The 18,342-nt window shown below is 57.7% G+C and overlaps 1 protein-coding gene across 1 annotated transcript; it reads right to left on the reverse strand.

The window, feature by feature from the left end:
* Nucleotides 1-807: 807 nt before the first annotated feature.
* DUSP14 (dual specificity phosphatase 14) lies at nt 808-14,802 on the reverse strand. Its single transcript, XM_069790932.1, has 3 exons — nt 14,605-14,802; nt 3,651-3,749; nt 808-2,132 (listed from the first exon to the last, which is right to left on the reverse strand). The coding sequence occupies exon 3, from the start codon at nt 2,012-2,014 to the stop codon at nt 1,418-1,420; it is 597 nt and encodes a 198-aa protein (XP_069647033.1). The 5' UTR covers nt 2,015-2,132; nt 3,651-3,749; nt 14,605-14,802; the 3' UTR covers nt 808-1,417.
* Between the last annotated feature and the right edge of the window lie 3,540 nt (nt 14,803-18,342).

Raw genomic sequence — 18,342 nt, forward strand, 5'->3', positions numbered from 1 at the left:
GAAACCAACACATGTTCTTGTTTAATCTTTATTGATTTTTTTTTTTTTTTACAAGTATAGAATCTCATTTAAATCAGATAGCTATCTCGGCATCCAGCAATCTGCGTATTCCTCCTTCAGAGATGCAACAGAGGACACAAATGTCTCATCGAGGAACGGACTTGCCTTGCTGTCCTGGTGGTCCAGTTACGCTTCAACGAAACCAGTCCCTTCCCATCTGCAGGGAGAGGAGCGACGTCCAGGAGGCAGTGGCTACGCCATAGAAAGGCTTCTCCCACGTCTCCGGTTGGAATCGTTCTTGTCACACACAGAACAAGGCAAAGCCTTCTCCGTTAAAGCCATCCTTGTCCGGGAGGTTGAACAGATCGCCATTTTGCGCAGAATAATTCTAGAATGCAGCATAACCTTAAGGACATAATGAAGTGATTTAGAAATGGGCTAAGGCAGATCACGACCATACTTAGAGCTAAGTAATCAAGCGGATTTACCTACTTCCAATTTACTGGTTGATTGAATATTAGAAAACACAGCCCAGCCCCTTTGGCAGGTGGCCATGCACACACAAGTTTCCTAAACATGTCTTTGGCTGTCCAGTGCGGGGAGGGTTAACCTCTCGCTTCGGTCTTGAGCCACATTTGGACAAGATCTCTGTTTGCTTTCCACCCACAAAAAACACCAGCATTTTTCAGTAGTGTGTGTTCCAGGACTATTGCCCTGGCATGGAATGAGCGAAAAAGGATCTTGTATTTATTTTATTTGAATTATTCAAATTTTATTTTACTTGTGGCCGACACGGACTGACTTCACTTTTTTTTTTTTTTTTTTTAAACTTTTAATACAGATTAAGAGCTGACTAAAGATCTCAAACACTATATACTGAGAGTCACTACGGATGTTAAAGAAAACACCAGCACTAGCACCACAACCCTGCACGCCTGCCTTCCTGGCTCTTGAAAAACCCAGGGCCGTACAGTAGGACCTCGCTCGTTCTGTGCTAGTGCCGCTCCCTAGCCACTACAGGATTTTGCAAGGAAGCAAACAAGCTATTAACGAAATATCCAGGCTACCGCATCACAAAGCGCACTTTGTTCATTAACTCTGCCAAATGCCTTTTAGGCCTTTCCTCATAGGATACTAATAAACTGACTAAAAAAGGGAGGGAGGCTTTATGAAGGGAAGAAACTTATAAGGAGACCTCATTCTGCTAAATCAGAGAAATGCGGATGGGGGAATCCCTGTAGAGAGAAATGCTTTGAAGGGAATCGTTGGCCTTGCAGGTTAGTGAGGTGAGAATTAGTTGAGGTTCTGCTGTATGGTAAAGAACCAAAGTTGGCTGTAGAAGGAGAAGGGAATGTCTCCAGTCTGGCCGACTCAGAACAGCTCGTCCCTTCTGTTGTGCTTCCTGTCTGCAGTCACATTAAATTCCCCAGTAAGGCATCAGGGGTCTCCTCTCTCTCTCATAAACGTCTGGGATGATGCCATATGGTGTCTGTACCATTTTAACCGTCGTCTTCCCAAAGAGCTTCCTCTCGTAGTCTATCAGTTGCCTCCAGAAGCCCACGTTGGGGCGTATAACGGGGCGTCTCGATTTGACCCAGTTGTATGCCTCAAAGAGGGACACCTTATGGTACTTCATCAGGTAGGCGATGCAGAGGGTGGCCGACCTGCTCACGCCGGCGGCACAATGGACTAAGGTGGCCCCGTGCTTCCGCGCCACGCTGTTTATCTTGTCGGCGACGCTGTCGAAGTACAGGGAGATGGGGGCGTTGGGCATGTCAGCCAAAGGCACTTTCACGTATTCAAACTGGGGCCAGTTAAAATTGGGAATCTCGATGGTCGCATTGATGATGCAGGTGATTCCCCGGGAGAGGAGCAGGTGCCGGTTGGAGGCGACGCTGCCCCGGCTCAGGTACAGCGAGGGGGTGATTTGGGCGATGCCCCCAAGGGCACCTTCGGAAAGCATTCGTGGAGCCATCAGAGTTCTCGGTAAGGAGTTGTGGCTTCTGGAGGTCATGGAGGATCTTGGCACTCACGCTTCCATTATGGGAAGAGATCCAACGGGATCTTCAGCCAAGGGAAGGATTGTCTGGCCCGGTGGTGCTAGGACAGCAAGAGCTTCCTCCACTTAGTCACTGCAAAACACAAGCAACTCCACATGAGCGGGGCAGCTGTCCGATGAGACTGTGTCTATGCAAGAGAACAGGAAAACCCAACTCGCCCTGCTGTGGCCTGGACAACCTCCTACCGGCAAACCTCCGTGGGGTAAGGTGGTTCTGGGTTTGCACAGTGCTTATTACCACGGGGCCCCTAGGCATTGCCCGGACAGATATTAAGCAAAAAAAAATCTTCCAGCCTAATTAGCTCCAATTACTTGTCGAGGGTTTAGGCAGCCTACCTGTGGGCCCGGACAGCATTTCACTGGGATTAGCACGTGGAAGATTAGCTACGCCTCTCCCATGCTCAAAAACAGCAACTTCACAACTGGCCAGAGTCCAAAGGGATGGTGAGAAACAGCTCGCTCGGGCTGGATGCAGATGCCAGCAATTTAGATTACCCTGCCCTCTCCCCAATGCCACCCTTCTCCTTTTTTAGGTATATGAAAGGCCCTGCCAAAGTACATCAACAGAGGAAGGTTGCTCATTAGAAAAGGCAGTGAGTCATGTCCATCCAGATCAGTCATCGGCTCTCATCTAGGCAGGGGAAGTGTGGAAAGAGTGACCTGGTTATGTCAGAAGCTGGGAGTAAAACCGAAGCAGAGGCTGGGACAAGGGAGGCTCTTTTCCTGCTGCTTTAATGACTGACTAATGCTTTGGAGAATGACACGCTCTGCGAAGGCTTGGCTTCGCCTGTGTGAACCACGCATCCCCGGCTGCCTCCGCTGTGGCTCCCGGGAAGGACCCCTGCTTTTATTCCCCCTACTTCTTTAGGACTTCTCTGAAGCCAGTGGAGAAGCTGCAAGCAAGAGGATGAGCCCCAGCACATTAATAATTTGCCAGTCCCTTTTAGCTGTGCGTTCTCCAGCCAGAGACGGGCCGCGGGAGAGGCTCCGGTCTGCGCGGGGTGGGGACTCCCTGCTCTGCCCAGGTACGTCTGGGCCCACCAAAGTGTCACTGGGCACCGCGGGAAGGGGATCTGGGGGATGCTCAGTGCCTTGGGTGAGAGGGTGTCTGTCCCTCCAGCAGTTAACTCTCCCGGCCAGAGAGTCCTCAAAGGGCTGAGAGACCCCGACTGTGGCTTCCCTGGCCCTGACTCGACAGTGCAGCCATCTGCATCCCGCGCTCCGGGAAACACCGGCAGGTCTCAGCAGTGGCTGGTAATGCTGGCAGCGGATTTTTGGCATGGCTTTGCGGTATGGTAACTTAATGAGCATAACACAGTCTCCTCTGTGGCTTGTTCCCTGCTGGCAGCTACTTGAGCAGCTCCTGAAACCAGGGGCCCAAAGTGCTGGTGCTGCAAGAGTTCATGCCCCAACAAGATTCTTGCTGCAGCTGAGAGTGCTCGGCTTCCCCTGCGGACACCCCCACTGCAGTCACCCAGCTGGAGCAGCAATGAAAGGCATGGTTTTTTCAAAGGAATAAAGTCCTTTGAGCAGGGGAAATCCCTGCTCTCCAATACCCGTTACTGACAATGCAAAGGATTCAGGCACTTACGCTCAGTAACAAACTGTCCTCCTCCAAATCACCGACCGGCACACGGATGCTGTGGGCTGCCAAAGCTGGGATGTCTCATAGAGCGTGTCCAACACTGAGCTGGGGAGAGAAGAGAGCATGGGCTTTACTGGGATCTGTGCTGGACCCAAACAGGACACCAGGCAGCCTCCTCCACTGAGGTACATTTAAGCCACCCAATTTAGGTGGTTGTCCAAGAACTGAGAGGGAGGACTACGGCTTCCCTGCCCGCTCCCCTGGGAGAGAAAGAGGCCTTGGGAAGGCACTTGCTGCCGACAGCGTAATGCCACCAATTGCTGCCAACACAGCATTCAAAATCAGGGTAGGCCCAGAGGAATCTGAGGCTGGCACAAAAGTCATGACTCAAAAAAAAAAAATTAAATAGTTTTAAGTAATTAATTTGCTCTAACGTCTCCTTTAGCATCCGCCAAGACGCTCGCCTAGTCCCAGACAGCTGGTGCAGGTCTGCGTTTCTTCCGACGGTGCCTAAAGCACACTCCTGGGAGCCTTTCTGCCGGGGCTCTGCTACCTGGTCCTGTTCCCCGAGGCACTGCTGGAATTACAGGGGCAAACGAGAAGGGGCAGAGCTGGTGCCGTGAGCCACAGCATCCCGCTCCTGGAAAGTGGAGGACAGGGACAGCATTCCTTTCTTTTATTTCTCCAACCGGACTAGAAATAAGACAAGTCACCAGAGTGAAGCAGCTGCCTGTTGGGAAACGCTGCCGGACGATGGGAGAGGGACAGTAATGTCTGCCCCCCCCCAAAATGGCTCTGAGCAAGGCAGACCCTCCCTGCTTTCCGCAGCTCATCCGTTGGCCATTTCCAGCACAGCGGGGCTGACAGCGAGGGGCTGGTGGCTGCTCCGTGCCCCCTCCCCAGGGCAGGGGAATGTGGAGGGAGAGCCGGGGGAAAGGACTCGCTTTCCCCCGCGCGTGGCTTTACCACGACGAAGGAACCGCTCGCTGAGCTCCGGAGGGGGACTGAGGCGGAAAGGGGCTGGCTTGGCTTTGGAGATGGGCGTCAGAGAAGGGAGGGCTGCTGTGGCCGGTGGGTCTCGGTGCTTTGGTCGGGCTGTGTGGCACGACGGCTGGTCCGGAAGGCTTTGCACGGAGAGGCCGGTTCTGGCACGGCAACGGCACAGGGCTGCCGGGAGGCAGGGCGGGCTGGGAGGCTCTGGCAGGCATTGGGGAGTTGAGACAAGTCGGCCGGAGGCCAAACGACAAACCCAAACGGGATTTTTTTTTTTTTTTTTTTTTAAATGCCGCGCCGCCCTTGAAGATGGCTGGGAAATGTTAGCGGAGGGCGATCCGCAAACGCGCGGTGGGAGAGGCCGAGGGGTGCTGCTGCCGCACCTCTTGGGAGCAGGGCAGCAGCGTCCCGGCTTCGATCCCGCAGACCGGGGCACCCACATCTCTGCCCCCGCGGGGGCCCGAGGGGCTGCTTGGGGTCGAGCACGCTCGCCTGCCCCACGTCAATGCTTGCCGCACCTGGGATCCAGCTGCTCCCCGGCAGGGGGACTCGGAGCGCTCCTCGGGGCGGTTTGGGAAGGGCTTTGCTGCTTTCCATAAAGTGGTTCCTCTTTGCAGGCAGCAACTTATCTGGATGTTTGCATGTGACAGGCTGGGCTCGCTCTGCAAACTCCGAGGCCGGCGGGCTGGCAGCAAGCTGCCTGCGTGCAGCCTGCTCCCGAGCAGCCACCCGAGACGGCATCGCATGGCGGCCGAGACGGACGGTCAGTCTGACGGGATGCGCTGGTCCCCCGGGAAGAGGGGAGCCGCTCAAGGAAGGCGCCTGCCTGTCCCACCTCTGCCTGCTGTCCACAGCAGTTGGGGAACGGGGTGGATTTTGGGGCCAGCTGGGAACGCAGGTGGGTGCCCACAGTCCCGTGTCCCAGTTTACACACCACTTCTCTGGGGCTCCAAATGGCTGACACCCAGCAGCACCGCCTCTGCTCAAACCAGAACGGCTCTCCTCCAGAAGGAGTTAATGTTTTGGAGATGAATTCTTTATATAAGTGAGAGATAAGGCTGCTGTGCTCGTCAGACCAAACGCCCGGTAGCCGAGGATGCTGCCCAGCCGGCTGGGGCAGGAGCAGATGCTGGGGGGGGGAAGCCACCAAGGGAGAGGGGCAGATGCCAGCATCCCTTCCCGCGTTCCACGGCTCTCGCAGCAGGAGCTGGCTGGGATGCCACCGACTGCGACATGCTGTCTCAGGCATGTGACAAAGCCACGGTCCTCCTGCCCACACATACCAGGCTGAGCAGCTGCCGGCTTGCAGGGAGCCTGAAAATGAAAGGGGCCTCGTCTGCCTCGGATGGCAGAGGCTGCGTGCTGGCTGCGGTGCCTTTGGCTGACGATTAGGAGCTACCACCAGGCTTGCAGGTGTGAGTCCTTATCTGTCCTGATAGCTGCACCTTCTCCTAACCCTCCTGCCTGGCCCCAGCCAGCTTCAGACAAAGGCTCGCCTAAAGTCTGCTGTTTCGCTCCCGTGAAACTCCATTTGCCTTTCTCAACGCGCCCGCTTTATCCTGCCGCGTCCCTGCTGTAATCCAACACTGTTGCTCTTCATGCGGTAGTTCCTGTCATTGTGCTGGGGCACAGAGAGAGAGGAAAAGAGTGAAAAGCCTCTTCCCAGACATTGCTGCGTGCGAAAAAAAAAAAAAAAGAGAAAAATAGCTGAAGATCGAATGAGGTGCACACACAGCCCAGCCCTGGCTGTGCCACCTGCAAAGGACAGTGGCAGAACAGGCCAGCACAGCAGCAAACAGGCTCCTTGCACGGGCACAGGGAGAGGTGCTGGCTGTGGGTCCAGCCATGCCTCATTCAGCCTCTGCGCAGAGACTGGGAGAGCTGCACTGATACAGCCAGTTTGCACCATCTCATGCAGAAAAAAAGAAAAACCAAACCAAAAAAACCCCACCACATCTCCTCCCATTTCTTCTTGGTTTGTGTTTCTGAGCGGTTGCGTAGGCTGGGGTGGTCACACAAGCCTGAAGTCAGTGTCCTCGGGGTGCTGGAGCCTGTCTCGGGTGGCTCGTCGCCACGCGTCACCCTGCAAAGGGGCCGTGGGCGCTCAGCAGCACGCTGCGAGATGGTGCTGGGAGGTGGCGTGGGCTCTTACACCGAAGGGTCGGAGCCGGGGCTGTCTCTAAAGGAGCGGCTGAAAGGCGCCTTCCAAAGGAGACGGGATGTGGTTGTGGTTTCCTGCAAAGGGCTGAAATTCCCAGAGGGTGCAGCGTGGTCCTTCAGGCAAAAACCAGCTGGTGGTGGGCCAGTAGCAACCAGGTATTCCTGCCATCACGTCCTCGTTTGCTGAGCTGACTCCAATTAATGGATTAATTAGTCTTGTAACAGCCCTGACCCACAGCAAATCCCTTTCTAGACTCTCCCTTGGTCTTCCCCGTGCAAAAAGACCAGCTCCCACTATATGCTCACCCCGCTGGGCTGCTGGGGAGGGCTGGCACCCCCCGGGGTGGCAGGGGGTCCCTGGCCCTAGTGACACAGGGGCAGGACCAGCACAGCCTCCTCCCTCCTGGCAGATTGGTGGGTTCTGCCATTTCTCTAATCTGCATAATCAGGGGTGGGGGAAGCAAGTGGGTAATTACAGCCTGGAGATGACTCTGGTCTTCAAAGCCTCCAGGTCCTCTCCACACAGCTCCTGGCCCAGCACTGTCCTTGGGTGCAGGTTTATGGAAAGGGGACGCTTCTCCAGCACCCACCCGCGACTGGGACCTCATTCTGCATCCGCTGGCTCTCCGCAGACCCACCACTCAGTTAAGTCTGGCTGGCTCGTATCGGGCACTGCACTTGTCTCTGCTGTACCTCGAGGCTAAGCTGCGTGGTTCACCTGCGGTCGGGTCTGCTGGGAGAAGGGGCAGGCGCTTTGCCCGTGGTAGCTGCTCCCGTGGAAGGCGGGTGGTGTGTGCCTTTGTGGGGTTGACCAGTTTGACACCGGGTCGTATCCCAACTGGGCTGGATTTCCTGGCTTCAGAGCGGCTTCTCTCCAGGCAAGGGGGCTTCAAAAGCAATACAACAATACTGACCTAATGGTTTGCATAGTGGGTGGTCCGGTCCCTTGGAAAGGTTGTTGCTGGCAATGCTTATGGCTCCGTTCTTCAAAATCCTGTGATAGCTGGAGTTTGTTTCTCTTGCTTTCGTTCCTGGGAACGCAGTCCTACTAACAAAGGCTGAAATTCCTACAGGAAAGCATTCCTGCTTCCTGGACCTCCTGAGAAAGGCTTGAAAACACCTCTGAAAGCTCAGAAGACAGAGGCAAAGTGGCAGATACTAGTTAAATACACTGCAATCTCTAGGACAGGAGGAGAGAGCCTTGCTTGTTGGTCTCTAGACCATGAGGTGGCAAGTCTGAGCTTCTGGTTTCTTACTCTGGTGCTGCTAGGTGGTTTTCTCTGATTTTGGGGTTTGTTTTTTTTTTTTATTTTGGGTTTTTTTTTTTAAGGGCTCCTCTGGCTTGAGAGCAGAGGCTGTGACTTGTTCCTGAGGGACTTGAGTCCCTTGCAGTTGGTGTTGGACTGTATGTCAGTAACATGGCAATGTAGCTGGTACCTGGCAGAGGTGAGAGCATCTCCCAGGCCCTTTTTCCCCTGGACCAGGTGAAATTCTGCAGATGTGCGACTCGGTAGCCAGCTCACTGGGTGGGAAGGGATGGCTGGTCCTGCTCCCAGCTTTGCTGCTGCTTGCTGGGTACTCCTGGCCTTCTGGCAGCCGTTCTGCTCCTCTTGCCCTAACACTGCTGGGACGGCTGTGGCTGAGCAGGGTGGTCCTCGGAGGGGTGCAGAGCACATGGCCCGAGAGGTATTCGGCAAGTTTTGTGTGTGGGGAGGACCAGGTGAGTCGCAGGTCCTGCTCTGCTGATGGAGCAAAGACACCAAAGCCCCTCGTTTTATCCCCAGATCAACATCTGGGATTCGAAGCAGGTTTGTGGGCTGGGTGTGTGAAATGTCAGTACTGAAGCAAGCCTTCTCCCCCTTCCCAGGAGAGGAAAAGTTATTCATTTTAGAGATGACAAATGCTCTCTAATGCTGCAGTAAAGAGAAGAGTCAATACTGCAGGCGCTGAATGAATGAGCCTGCTCAGGGCTCTTCCTAGCTAGGCTGAACAGCAAATTGCTTCAGAAACGGTACTGGAGAACAGCATTTAAAATAAATTTCAGCAGAGAGCACAAACTGCGTCCGTTCTCAGGGTCAGGTCTTGCTTGTGCTGAGTCCATGGGAGTCTGAAGCGGGCTTGAGGCCGTAGGCAGGCCCGCCTCTCCCGGGTGTCACAGCAGCAACCGCAGCTCACCGTTTGCTCCGCTGGGGTTTTTGCTTTCCTGCCTTTGGCTGTTGTGGATGTGCTCCCAAAGCTGTTACAGACTCCTCTCGGGCGCGTGGTTCAGAGCCATCAGCACACCCTCATGACGGAAGGGACGAGCAGTTTGGTTTTGAAGCGGAAAAGAAGGAAGGGGAAGCAGGAGGGGATGGTGGAGTGATTTGGGCTGTGACAGAGGATGCTTAGACCGAACCCTGACTGATTCCTGCTTGCAGCCTGCGTTACCCTCTCAGGCGAGCAGAGGATGGAAGCTGGCAGATGTTAAATCAAGACAATAATCTGTCTACCCGAAGCTCTGAGCAGGCCTGGCTGCTCTTGCAGCACACAGCACAAACTGGGTCTCCCACACTTGCAAGAACACACCGGTAACTTCCCAAAGCTTTCGTGGTGCGTTTCAGGCATGACTCCCCTTTACAGGAGAAACTCGCAGGGTATGGCTGCAAAGGGTCCCAGGCTTATCCTTGCTCAGTGACCCCAGACCAAACACATTTAGTCCATGAGCACAAAGTCTTGTTTCCCCTGGTATGGCGCTGCCTCCTCCACACACCTGGAATTCAGGCTGCTCCCATGACCTGAGCCAGCTCTCTAGGCTGCAGGGCTGACAAACCCTAATTAGCCTGTCCCAGCCTGCTGTGACGCTGCCTTTGGAGGGGTGACAGCAGACGCTCCTGTGTCACGGCTCGTCTCCCTTCCGTGGGCATGGATGGGATGCCTGGTGCTGTGGGCAGGCTTGGGTAAGGGCAGGACTTTGCGAGCCTCACCCAGCTGCCTCCTACAGCCCGGGAGCAGCATCCTCGCTCTTGCAGCCAGTCTCTGCTCACGCTGCAGGAGCATCGCACCGCCAAGCCTCGGCCTGTGACCAGGCTGCTGAGGTTAATACACTGAGCAAATTTATGTGGGATTAATGAGCAATTGCAAAATGCGTGGGTAGCTTTGCAGACCATCAGGGCATGCCTTATGGTTGGTGACTTCTAAATCAGCCCAACGTGCCCAGCTGATGAGCTCCTAAATGTCTGGCACTACTCTGCCAGACCCTCAGCCCCTCCTCGCTCTGTGAGCCAAAGCCTGGCTCCCTGATGTGCTATTCTCCCAGTGCCAAAGGAGCAGGGGGAAAAAAAAAAAAAAAGGGTGGTGAGGTTTTTTGGAAGGATCCATCCGAGGACGCTTCTTGGCCCATCGGCCAGGGTCCCTGGCTGCCCGCGTTCCTCTCCCAGGCAGGGGGAGGCAGCTCCGCTGACTCTTTATGCACGCTACCACTATTTCCTCGGCGAGGCAGCGCAGCCTGCCCACGGGCACGTTACACGCTTCCCTGCTGTGCAGCCGCCCCCTCCTTGCCGCCGTGGAGTGGGAACGGGCAGGGCTGCTGCTTCTTCTCTTGACAGCTGGATCCTGCCAGCTGTGAGCAAAACCTCTCGCCACCGGGATTGCTCCCGGCCAGCGTGCGGCGAGACAGGGAGCAGGCGCGGGTGCAACCGAGAGCACGCTGATATTTATAAATTCCTGCATGATACAGCTGCTCTGCTCTGGGGACAAGCTTCCCTCGGCAACCAGCAAGAGGATTTTATGCAAGAAAAACAAACCATCTTTCTTTTTAAAGCAACGTCTGTTATTTCGGAGCCGCCGGCTCTAACGCGCCGTGCTCTGGGTGCCAGTTGCTCGGAGAGAGTGGTGGTGGCACAGGGCTCACCTGTGGGGCCCCAGTACAAGCCAGTAGCGTGGCCATCCACATCTTGCTTAAACTCTGGTGGGGTGCACGAAACACTCTCTAAAAACCAAAATTAAGCCTTGAGGAGGCACGAACGGGATCCTACAGTTGCGTGCGGCCTCAGTTCTATACTCAGCTGAACTCCAAGGGCTGGTTTTGAACCCCAGGCGGAGATATCATCTGTTCTGAAGCACTACAGCTTTTTTTCAGCACCAGCTGATGGCATCTGGATTGCAGGTGGAGTTTGGAAAAGCTCCCCTGCTCCATCCCCTGCTCCCTGTGTCCGAGTGTGTGTGACCCTGGGGGGATGCTTGGGGAGCAGACCCACGCCTGGCTCCGGCTCCCGGGGTGCTGCAAGATGGAGCCTTGTTTTTCCTGGGGACGTGCCCTGCACAGTCACAGCTGACAGGAGGGACACAATCTCTTCCTTATTAGCTGAGCAAAACACAGGGACCTGGTGTGTTTGCTCGTGTGTGACCCTGCTGGGACCGAGGCTGCTCGGCTCGCACCGCAGGGCTCACCTGGGTCTGTGCCTCTTGCTTATGTGGCAGGGCTGTGCACTGGGGCAGCAGCTCTGGGCTCTGCCCTGTCCCTGCCAGTCCACCTCAAAACCCATAAAATTGAAGGCAGCTGCAAATTCACTGCAATGTGCCCTGGAAACTGTCCGGTGCTTCCATGCTGGCACTCACCCGGACCTTTTCCAAGGGCACTGCCAACGGGTGCACGCTCTGAATGGAGCCCGACTTCTCTGGATGAGGCGGGGGGGTCTCGAAGCCTGGCACCCCCGGTAAACCTGACTGTAACATAGCCCCCACCGCAGGAATCCCCTGCGGGCAGGCAGGCAGGGGCTGCCCATGCTTTCCAAGGCCAGGCAGTGGTTCGGCACAGGGCAGTAAAAGCAAGAAGCAAGAGCTGAAGGGAGAGCAGCAAGAAAGCAGGATGGGAATGGGCTGGTCGGCTGTGCCCGGCCACCCGCCCGCAGCAGCTGTAAGGAATGAGGTCACCTTCTGAGCACATCGATGGGGTTGCTTAGGGTAACAGGAAGGGAGGCCAATTTTAATCAATTAGCTGGAAATCAAGTTTACATGCGGTAGCGAAGGCTTCCCGTGTAAGCAGCACAGGGACAGCACCCCTCGCCTCCCGGTACGTAGCTCTGTCTGCTCAAGGCTTGGTGAAACTGTATTTTGCTCAGCAGAAGGGACACGGACCAAATTCAAGTTTCCTTCGTGAACCGGGACTCCTGCCCCCGTGAGCTGCTGCTGCTCAGCCTCCCGGTGAGGGGAAGGGAGCCACAGCCACCCTCCGTACCGCGGGGTGGGATATTATCAACAGAGGGAAAAAACTAAGTCTCATCAGTCCAGGTACCCCAGTGTGGCTGGCTGTGGGATGCAGGGCTGGAGTGAGCGCAGCGGCACCTGTTGAGCCTTCCTGCTGGGAAACTACAACCTGCCTGATTTTTTTTTTTTTTTTTTATTTTAAAGTGGGCGAGTAGCTGTGTGAGCCTAGCCCATGAGCTGTAGCGCTGGCACCAGGGAGTGCTCTGCAGGCACCACCGCCGGGCCAGCCACCCCCAGCCCTGCGGTGCCCAAGGAAGGGTGGGCAGCACGTTTGCCTTCCAGTTTAAGGCTTTATTCCCAAGCGGATGGGGAGCCGAGGCTGTTGTTCAAAGGTTTCTCGGCTATTTCCAAGTGCCAGAGCCTTATCTGCTAGATGGTCGCATTTCTGCTTGCATTACAGTTGCTCAGTGTGTCTTTTTTGAAGGGATAAATCAGCATGCGTGCGGTGAGGGTTGTGTACCTGGAGAGGAAAGGGTCTGGGAGAAGCTCCCATACCTGGTTTAAGGCACTACCCCCACCTTCTAGGGAAAACCACCCTGGAAGGAAGGTCCTGCAGCAGTGGCAGGAAGCCTGGAAGGCTTTTCGGTTGTGCTGATGAACAGCCTTGTGTGGATGGGTCTGCTGGGGCCAGCGCACAGTGAGCAGGAGCAAAGCTGCTCCCGGTACCCGCTGCCTTGCCCGGATGCCTTTTCCCCCTCCTCATCCCTGACTACTGCCTGGATGCCCAGATGTGCCACGTGGCTGGTTCCCTGGGACAAAGCTGGTACCGACTCTCAGAACAGAGGTCTGTTTGAGACTTTCTTGTTTAGGTTTCTGCATTTCTTTCCTCCCTCCCGTAACGTCTGGCTTAGACAGAAGATTTATCCCCCACACCCTGTACGTTTCTAGCACTCGAGCAGCATGAGTTCTCTGCCTTTCCAGCTCTGAGATTCCAGCTGGGATCAGGTACTGAATTAAGCCATGCAAATGTCAATATTGCCCTGACCAACAAGGAAGCAGCGCCAGAGCCCAGAGCAGGCATCGCAGAGCAGCGAGGGCTTGGATGAAATCCCTGGGATTTCATCTTTCCTTTTGGAGGAAGGATGGGACGTGCATGCCCCCGTCCGGGACCCAGGCGAGCCCTCGGGGGCAGGAAGGACAGGCAGAGCTGCCTGTTCATACCTTCTAGGCGTAAATAGATTAAAACCTGCTGCATTACTGCTCCCCTCCTGACGTTCACCAGGGTTGCGTTAGCCAAGTCATGGCAGCAGATCTCTGCCGGTGGGGAATGGCACGCGCTCTCCAAACTGGGGACACTTGTTTTTCATTGCTTGGGAACTGGAGTGCTACAGAGCCCGTCCCAGCCACCCGGAACGCGGCACGCACCGAGGTGGATGGGGAGGCCTCGGGGAGGAATCTGCTCCCTGCCAGAGCAGGGCCAGCTGATCCGGTGTATGGTAAGGGAAAACAGTGTTTTGTCAGCGCTAATCCCTCCACCATTCCTGTGGCAGTGGCATCAGGGATAAACTGAACTTGCAACATGATATTAGGACATCTGTCAATACTCGGAGCTTCAGAATAAAAGACTCATTTGCTGCCCAGTCGAACAGGTTATAATCCTTCCCAATCTCCCTACAGCCAAATGCCGCTCATTGATTACTAGTGTTGCTCAAAGCAGCTACTTCGGAGCTGAGTCAAGGGCCGCGGCACGCAACCGGTTCGGTTTTGAGGCCAGCCGGCCGCAGGCACGCGCCGGGGTTTGCAGGCACCGGGGTGCTCCGCGAGCCGGGGGGGTGCACCCCGACGGGAGGGATGCTCGCTCCGCTCCGGCGCTGCCAGGAGCGCGGTGCGGGCTGAGGGTTGTTTTCCACGTCGAGGAAAACACCCGTCCTCCGCGCTTGGCTGTTGTGGTGCGGATCTGAAGCGAGTCAGTCCCTCTCTCCAGCCAGCTTTGCTCGGGGTTTAACCACCCGCGACCGGGTTTTTATTTTTTGCCTCGTCCTGTTCTTTTGGGCACCTTCTGGCCAAGACCCCTTGGGTGCTCAGCACCGTCCCACCGCAGCCAGCACCCTCTCCGGACACCGGATCGTTGTCCTGACCCTGACCCTCGCCACGACCACCGACCGAAGGCCGCCGGGGTTTGCATCCAGCCCCTCTGCGCAGGTTTTGGGGTGTGTGGGGGGGGCCTGATCCGCTCTCCCAACGGTACGGCCCCGGTGTGGAAGGGTGGGTGGGCATCCCCCCCCCACACACACACACACTCCGTGGGATGGAGGAGCAGCGCTGCCCCCTCCGCACGGGCAGACCTGAGGCCACGATGAGGGGCTGGGAGGGGGGGGTCCGGTGGTCTCCCGGGCAGAAGCCCTCCCGCGAAAGAGACGCTTTAAGCTCCACTGACCAGGACGGAGCTGTAAATAACACCCAAGCAACATCAGGGCGGCGGGGAAGGCCGGCTGCCGGGGGGGGGTGGTGCGGGGGGACACACCACCCCCGCAGCTTCCTCGCCCACCGCCTCCCCTGCCGGCAGGGGCCCGGGCGGGCACCTCTCCCTCCCCTTCCCCATCTCGGCGAGGCCCGCTCTTACCATGGCTCCTCCTCGGCGGTGGTGGCGGCGGCTCGGCGCTTCCCTCCCGGTCGTCCGCCGCCGTCGTTCGGCGGGGCAGGACCTGTTCTTTTATCGGTCGGCAGCCGGGCTCCGTCTCCCCTTGTGGGGCTGCCACCTGACCGCGGCGCTGCCGGGGCCGCCCTCCGCCCGCCGAGCGGCGGTTACCAGGCTACGGCGGGGCCCGGCCCGCCCGGCTCTGCCCCCGGGCGGAGGCAGCTGGCGCCCGGCCCAGCCTTAAAGGCGCCGCTGCCCCACCGGGCCGCGGGGGGGGAGGGGGGGGGCAGAGATTACCGTCCTCAGTGAGGGGGGGGAGGACCCCGTGGGGGTGTGGGGATAAGCGGGGGTCCCCCCGGGGAGGGAGGGGGGGACGGACGTGGAGGGGCATGGTGGGGTCCCTGTTAGGGGTGGGAGGTGTCGTGTCCCCACAGGGTCCCTGCCAGGGTGTGTGGGGACACGGTGGGGTCCCTGTAGGGACAGAGATGTGGCGGGGTCCCTGTTAGGGATGGGACATGTCGTGTCCCCACGGGGTCCCTGGCAGAGTGTCTGGGGACACGGTGGGGTCCCTGTAGGGACAGAGATGTGACAGGGTCCATGGAGGGGCATGGTGGGGTCCCTGTTAGGGGTGGGAGGTGTCGGGTCCCCGTGGGTTCCCTGTGGGGACACGGTGGGGTTCCTCTGGGGACAAGGATGTGGCAGGGTCCATGGAGGGGCATGGTGGGGTCCCTGTTAGGGGTGGGACATGTCGTGTCCCCACAGGGTCCCTGCCAGGGTGTGTGGGGACACGGTGGGGTCCCTGTAGGGACAGAGATGTGACAGGGTCCATGGAGGGGCATGGTGGGGTCCCTGTTAGGGGTGGGAGGTGTCGGGTCCCCGCGGGGTCCCTGTGGGGACACGGTGGGGTTCCTCTGGGGACGGGGATGGGGATGCAGCAGGGTCCATGGAGGGGCATGGTGGGGTCCCTGTTGGGTGGGGGGTGTCGGGTCCCCGCGGGGTCCCTGTGGGGACACGGTGGGGTTTCTCTGGGGACGGGGATGTGGCAGGGTCCATGGAGGGGCATGGTGGGGTCCCTGCTAGGGATGGGTCCCTGCCAGCATGTGTGGGGACACAGTGGGGTCCCCGTTAGGGATGGGACATGTCGTGTCCCCACAGGGTCCCTGCCAGCGTGTGTGGGGACACGGTGGGGTCCCTGTGGGGACACGGTGGGGTTCCTCTGGGGACGGGGATGTGGCAGGGTCCATGGAGGGGCATGGTGGGGTCCCTGTTAGGGATGGGACATGTCGTGTCCCCACAGGGTCCCTGCCAGGGTGTGTGGGGACACGGTGGGGTCCCTGTAGGGACAGAGATGTGACAGGGTCCATGGAGGGGCATGGTGGGGTCCCTGTTAGGGGTGGGAGGTGTTGGGTCCCCGTGGGTTCCCTGTGGGGACATGGTGGGGTTCCTCAGGGGACAAGGATGTGGCAGGGTCCATGGAGGGGCATGGTGGGGTCCCTGCCAGCGTGTGTGGGGACACGGTGGGGTTCCTCTGGGGACTGGGATGTGGCAGGGTCCATGGAGGGGCATGGTGGGGTCCCCGTTAGGGATGGGACATGTCGTGTCCCCACGGGGTCCCTGCCAGGGTGTGTGGGGACACGGTGGGGTTTCTCTGGCAACGGGGATGTGGCAGGGTCCCTGTTTGTTAGGGGGTCCCTGTTAGGGATGGGACATGTCGTGTCCCCACGGGGTCCCTGGCAGAGTGTCTGGGGACACGGTGGGGTCCCTGTGGGGACAGGGATGTGGCAGGGTCCCTGTTTGTTAGGGGGTCCCTGTTAGGGATGGGACATGTCGTGTCCCCACAGGGTCCCTGCCAGGGTGTGTGGGGACACGGTGGGATCCCTGTGGGGACACGGTGGGGTCCCTGTAGGGACAGAGATGTGACAGGGTCCATGGAGGGGCATGGTGGGGTCCCTGTTAGGGATGGGACATGTTGTGTCCCTGTGGGGAGCCTGCCAGCGTGTGTGGGGACACGGTGGGGTCCCTGTGGGGATGGGGATGTGCCAGAGTTCCTGTGGGGACTAGGTGGGTGTCCAGTGGGGAGGGGGACACCCTAGAAGAGAGAGCCGAGCCTGTTTTTGGTGGACTCGGGACATCCCCGAGCCACAGCTGCTGCTCTCTCCTCCCTGTGCTGGGAACCTGGGTAAAGGAAAGAGGGCGACCCGGGGAGCCCCTCGCTCCCGTTGCCCCTCGTGGGCACCGTGGTCCCTTGGCAGCAGGAGGGTGGGCTGGGGTCCCCACGGAGGGATGGCGTGGGCAGGGGGACCCGCACGGCAAAGGGGAGAGTTTGGCTTCGGCTGGAAACCGTCGGGCTGAGGTGGAAGGGTCTGCTCCCACCCACCTCGCCACCATGGCAGGGATGGGACAAGGCTGCCTGGCACTGGGGAGAAGAGGAGGAGGAGGAGGAGGAAGGCAGCCTCTACTTTAACTCCCTGGCTGCTGGAGTGAAGCGTTGCCAGCCCGGCCCGCTTTTCTCCGATTTCTGGTTTTGTTGTCACACGTTCAGACTGAAATAGCAAAAATCCCTAATAGGAAGCTTCCCCTACCCCGAGCCCTCTGGCTTGTATCTCACTTCAGCAGGTTTCATGACTCAGCAGCCCAGATGGAGCCATCCCTCACAGCCCTCAGCACCAAATCTGTTTATTGCTCCAGAGGCTGTTTTTCCAAGAGCCTCGCTGCTTTGTAACAGCCAGCGCTCTTCCTTAAAACCCTGCCTCTCCAGCGAAGGCTCTCGTCACACTCAGCGCGGAGGTGGGCGAGGAGCAAAAATAGACAAATTAAGAAAACCTCAAAAGGCCAAAAAATGAAAATGTAAGGATTTCGGCTCTGCAAGCTCAAGGTTTGCTTTGCCTCCACGTTGCATCAGCTCTCCTCTGCTCTTCCTCTGCCACCTTCCTTGGAGCTGCACCATCTCGGGGCAGAGATGAACCCTCCGGTGATCTCAAGTCTACTGAGAAGCTGAGAGACGGCTGAACCTCCGAGGGTGTCTCCTCAGGAGCTGGGCTCGAGGGGGCTCGGAGCCCTTGCAGTGCTGCCTGGGGTAACGTCGGCCACGGGCAGCGTAGGGAACAATGAGGATGGGGTTTGGGTGGCAGACTCGGCAACCTGTGGCATTTCCTCCCCAAGCATCTAAACCCCTCATTTCCCCCTCATTTGACCGTCATTAAATGAGAAGTAGGCTCTTGCACAGCCCTAGCTGTGCATCCCAGACAGTTCTTAACTACGCGCCCAACTGTGGACGTACGTTTTTAATGCTAGCGTAACTTGCGCTTTTAACCTTCATCCTGCCAGGAGCTTTATGTGTTTTTAGTGTGGGTTGAGGGTGCAAAGAGGGAAACTTGGGAGGCCTTTGACCCAAGGATGCAGCAAATGCAGCAGGTACCAGAGCTAAAGAGGAGATGTCGGCTCCTTCCCGCGCTCAGCCCCGGCACAGGGTTTGCTTGTGGGCAGCTGGGAGCGAACGTGGGGAAGGGGGTACCCGGGGGCACTCGGTGGGCAGGCTGGGTGCTGCTGAAAGGCTGGTGTCCTCCAGCCCTCCTGCAAAAAGCCCTTTCGGCCAGAATGGATGCACGGAGGGGCAGGTGGGACCACGAGGGTCCCCTGCCCCAGGAAGGCAGCCCACGCTCCTGTCAAGCATGGTCCAGGTTATGCAGGGCAAGCAGCAGCTCTCCTGTAAGGCAGAAGTCA

Source organism: Haliaeetus albicilla, chromosome 9 (genome assembly GCF_947461875.1).
Source record: "Haliaeetus albicilla chromosome 9, bHalAlb1.1, whole genome shotgun sequence".
Classification (NCBI taxonomy): domain Eukaryota; kingdom Metazoa; phylum Chordata; class Aves; order Accipitriformes; family Accipitridae; genus Haliaeetus; species Haliaeetus albicilla.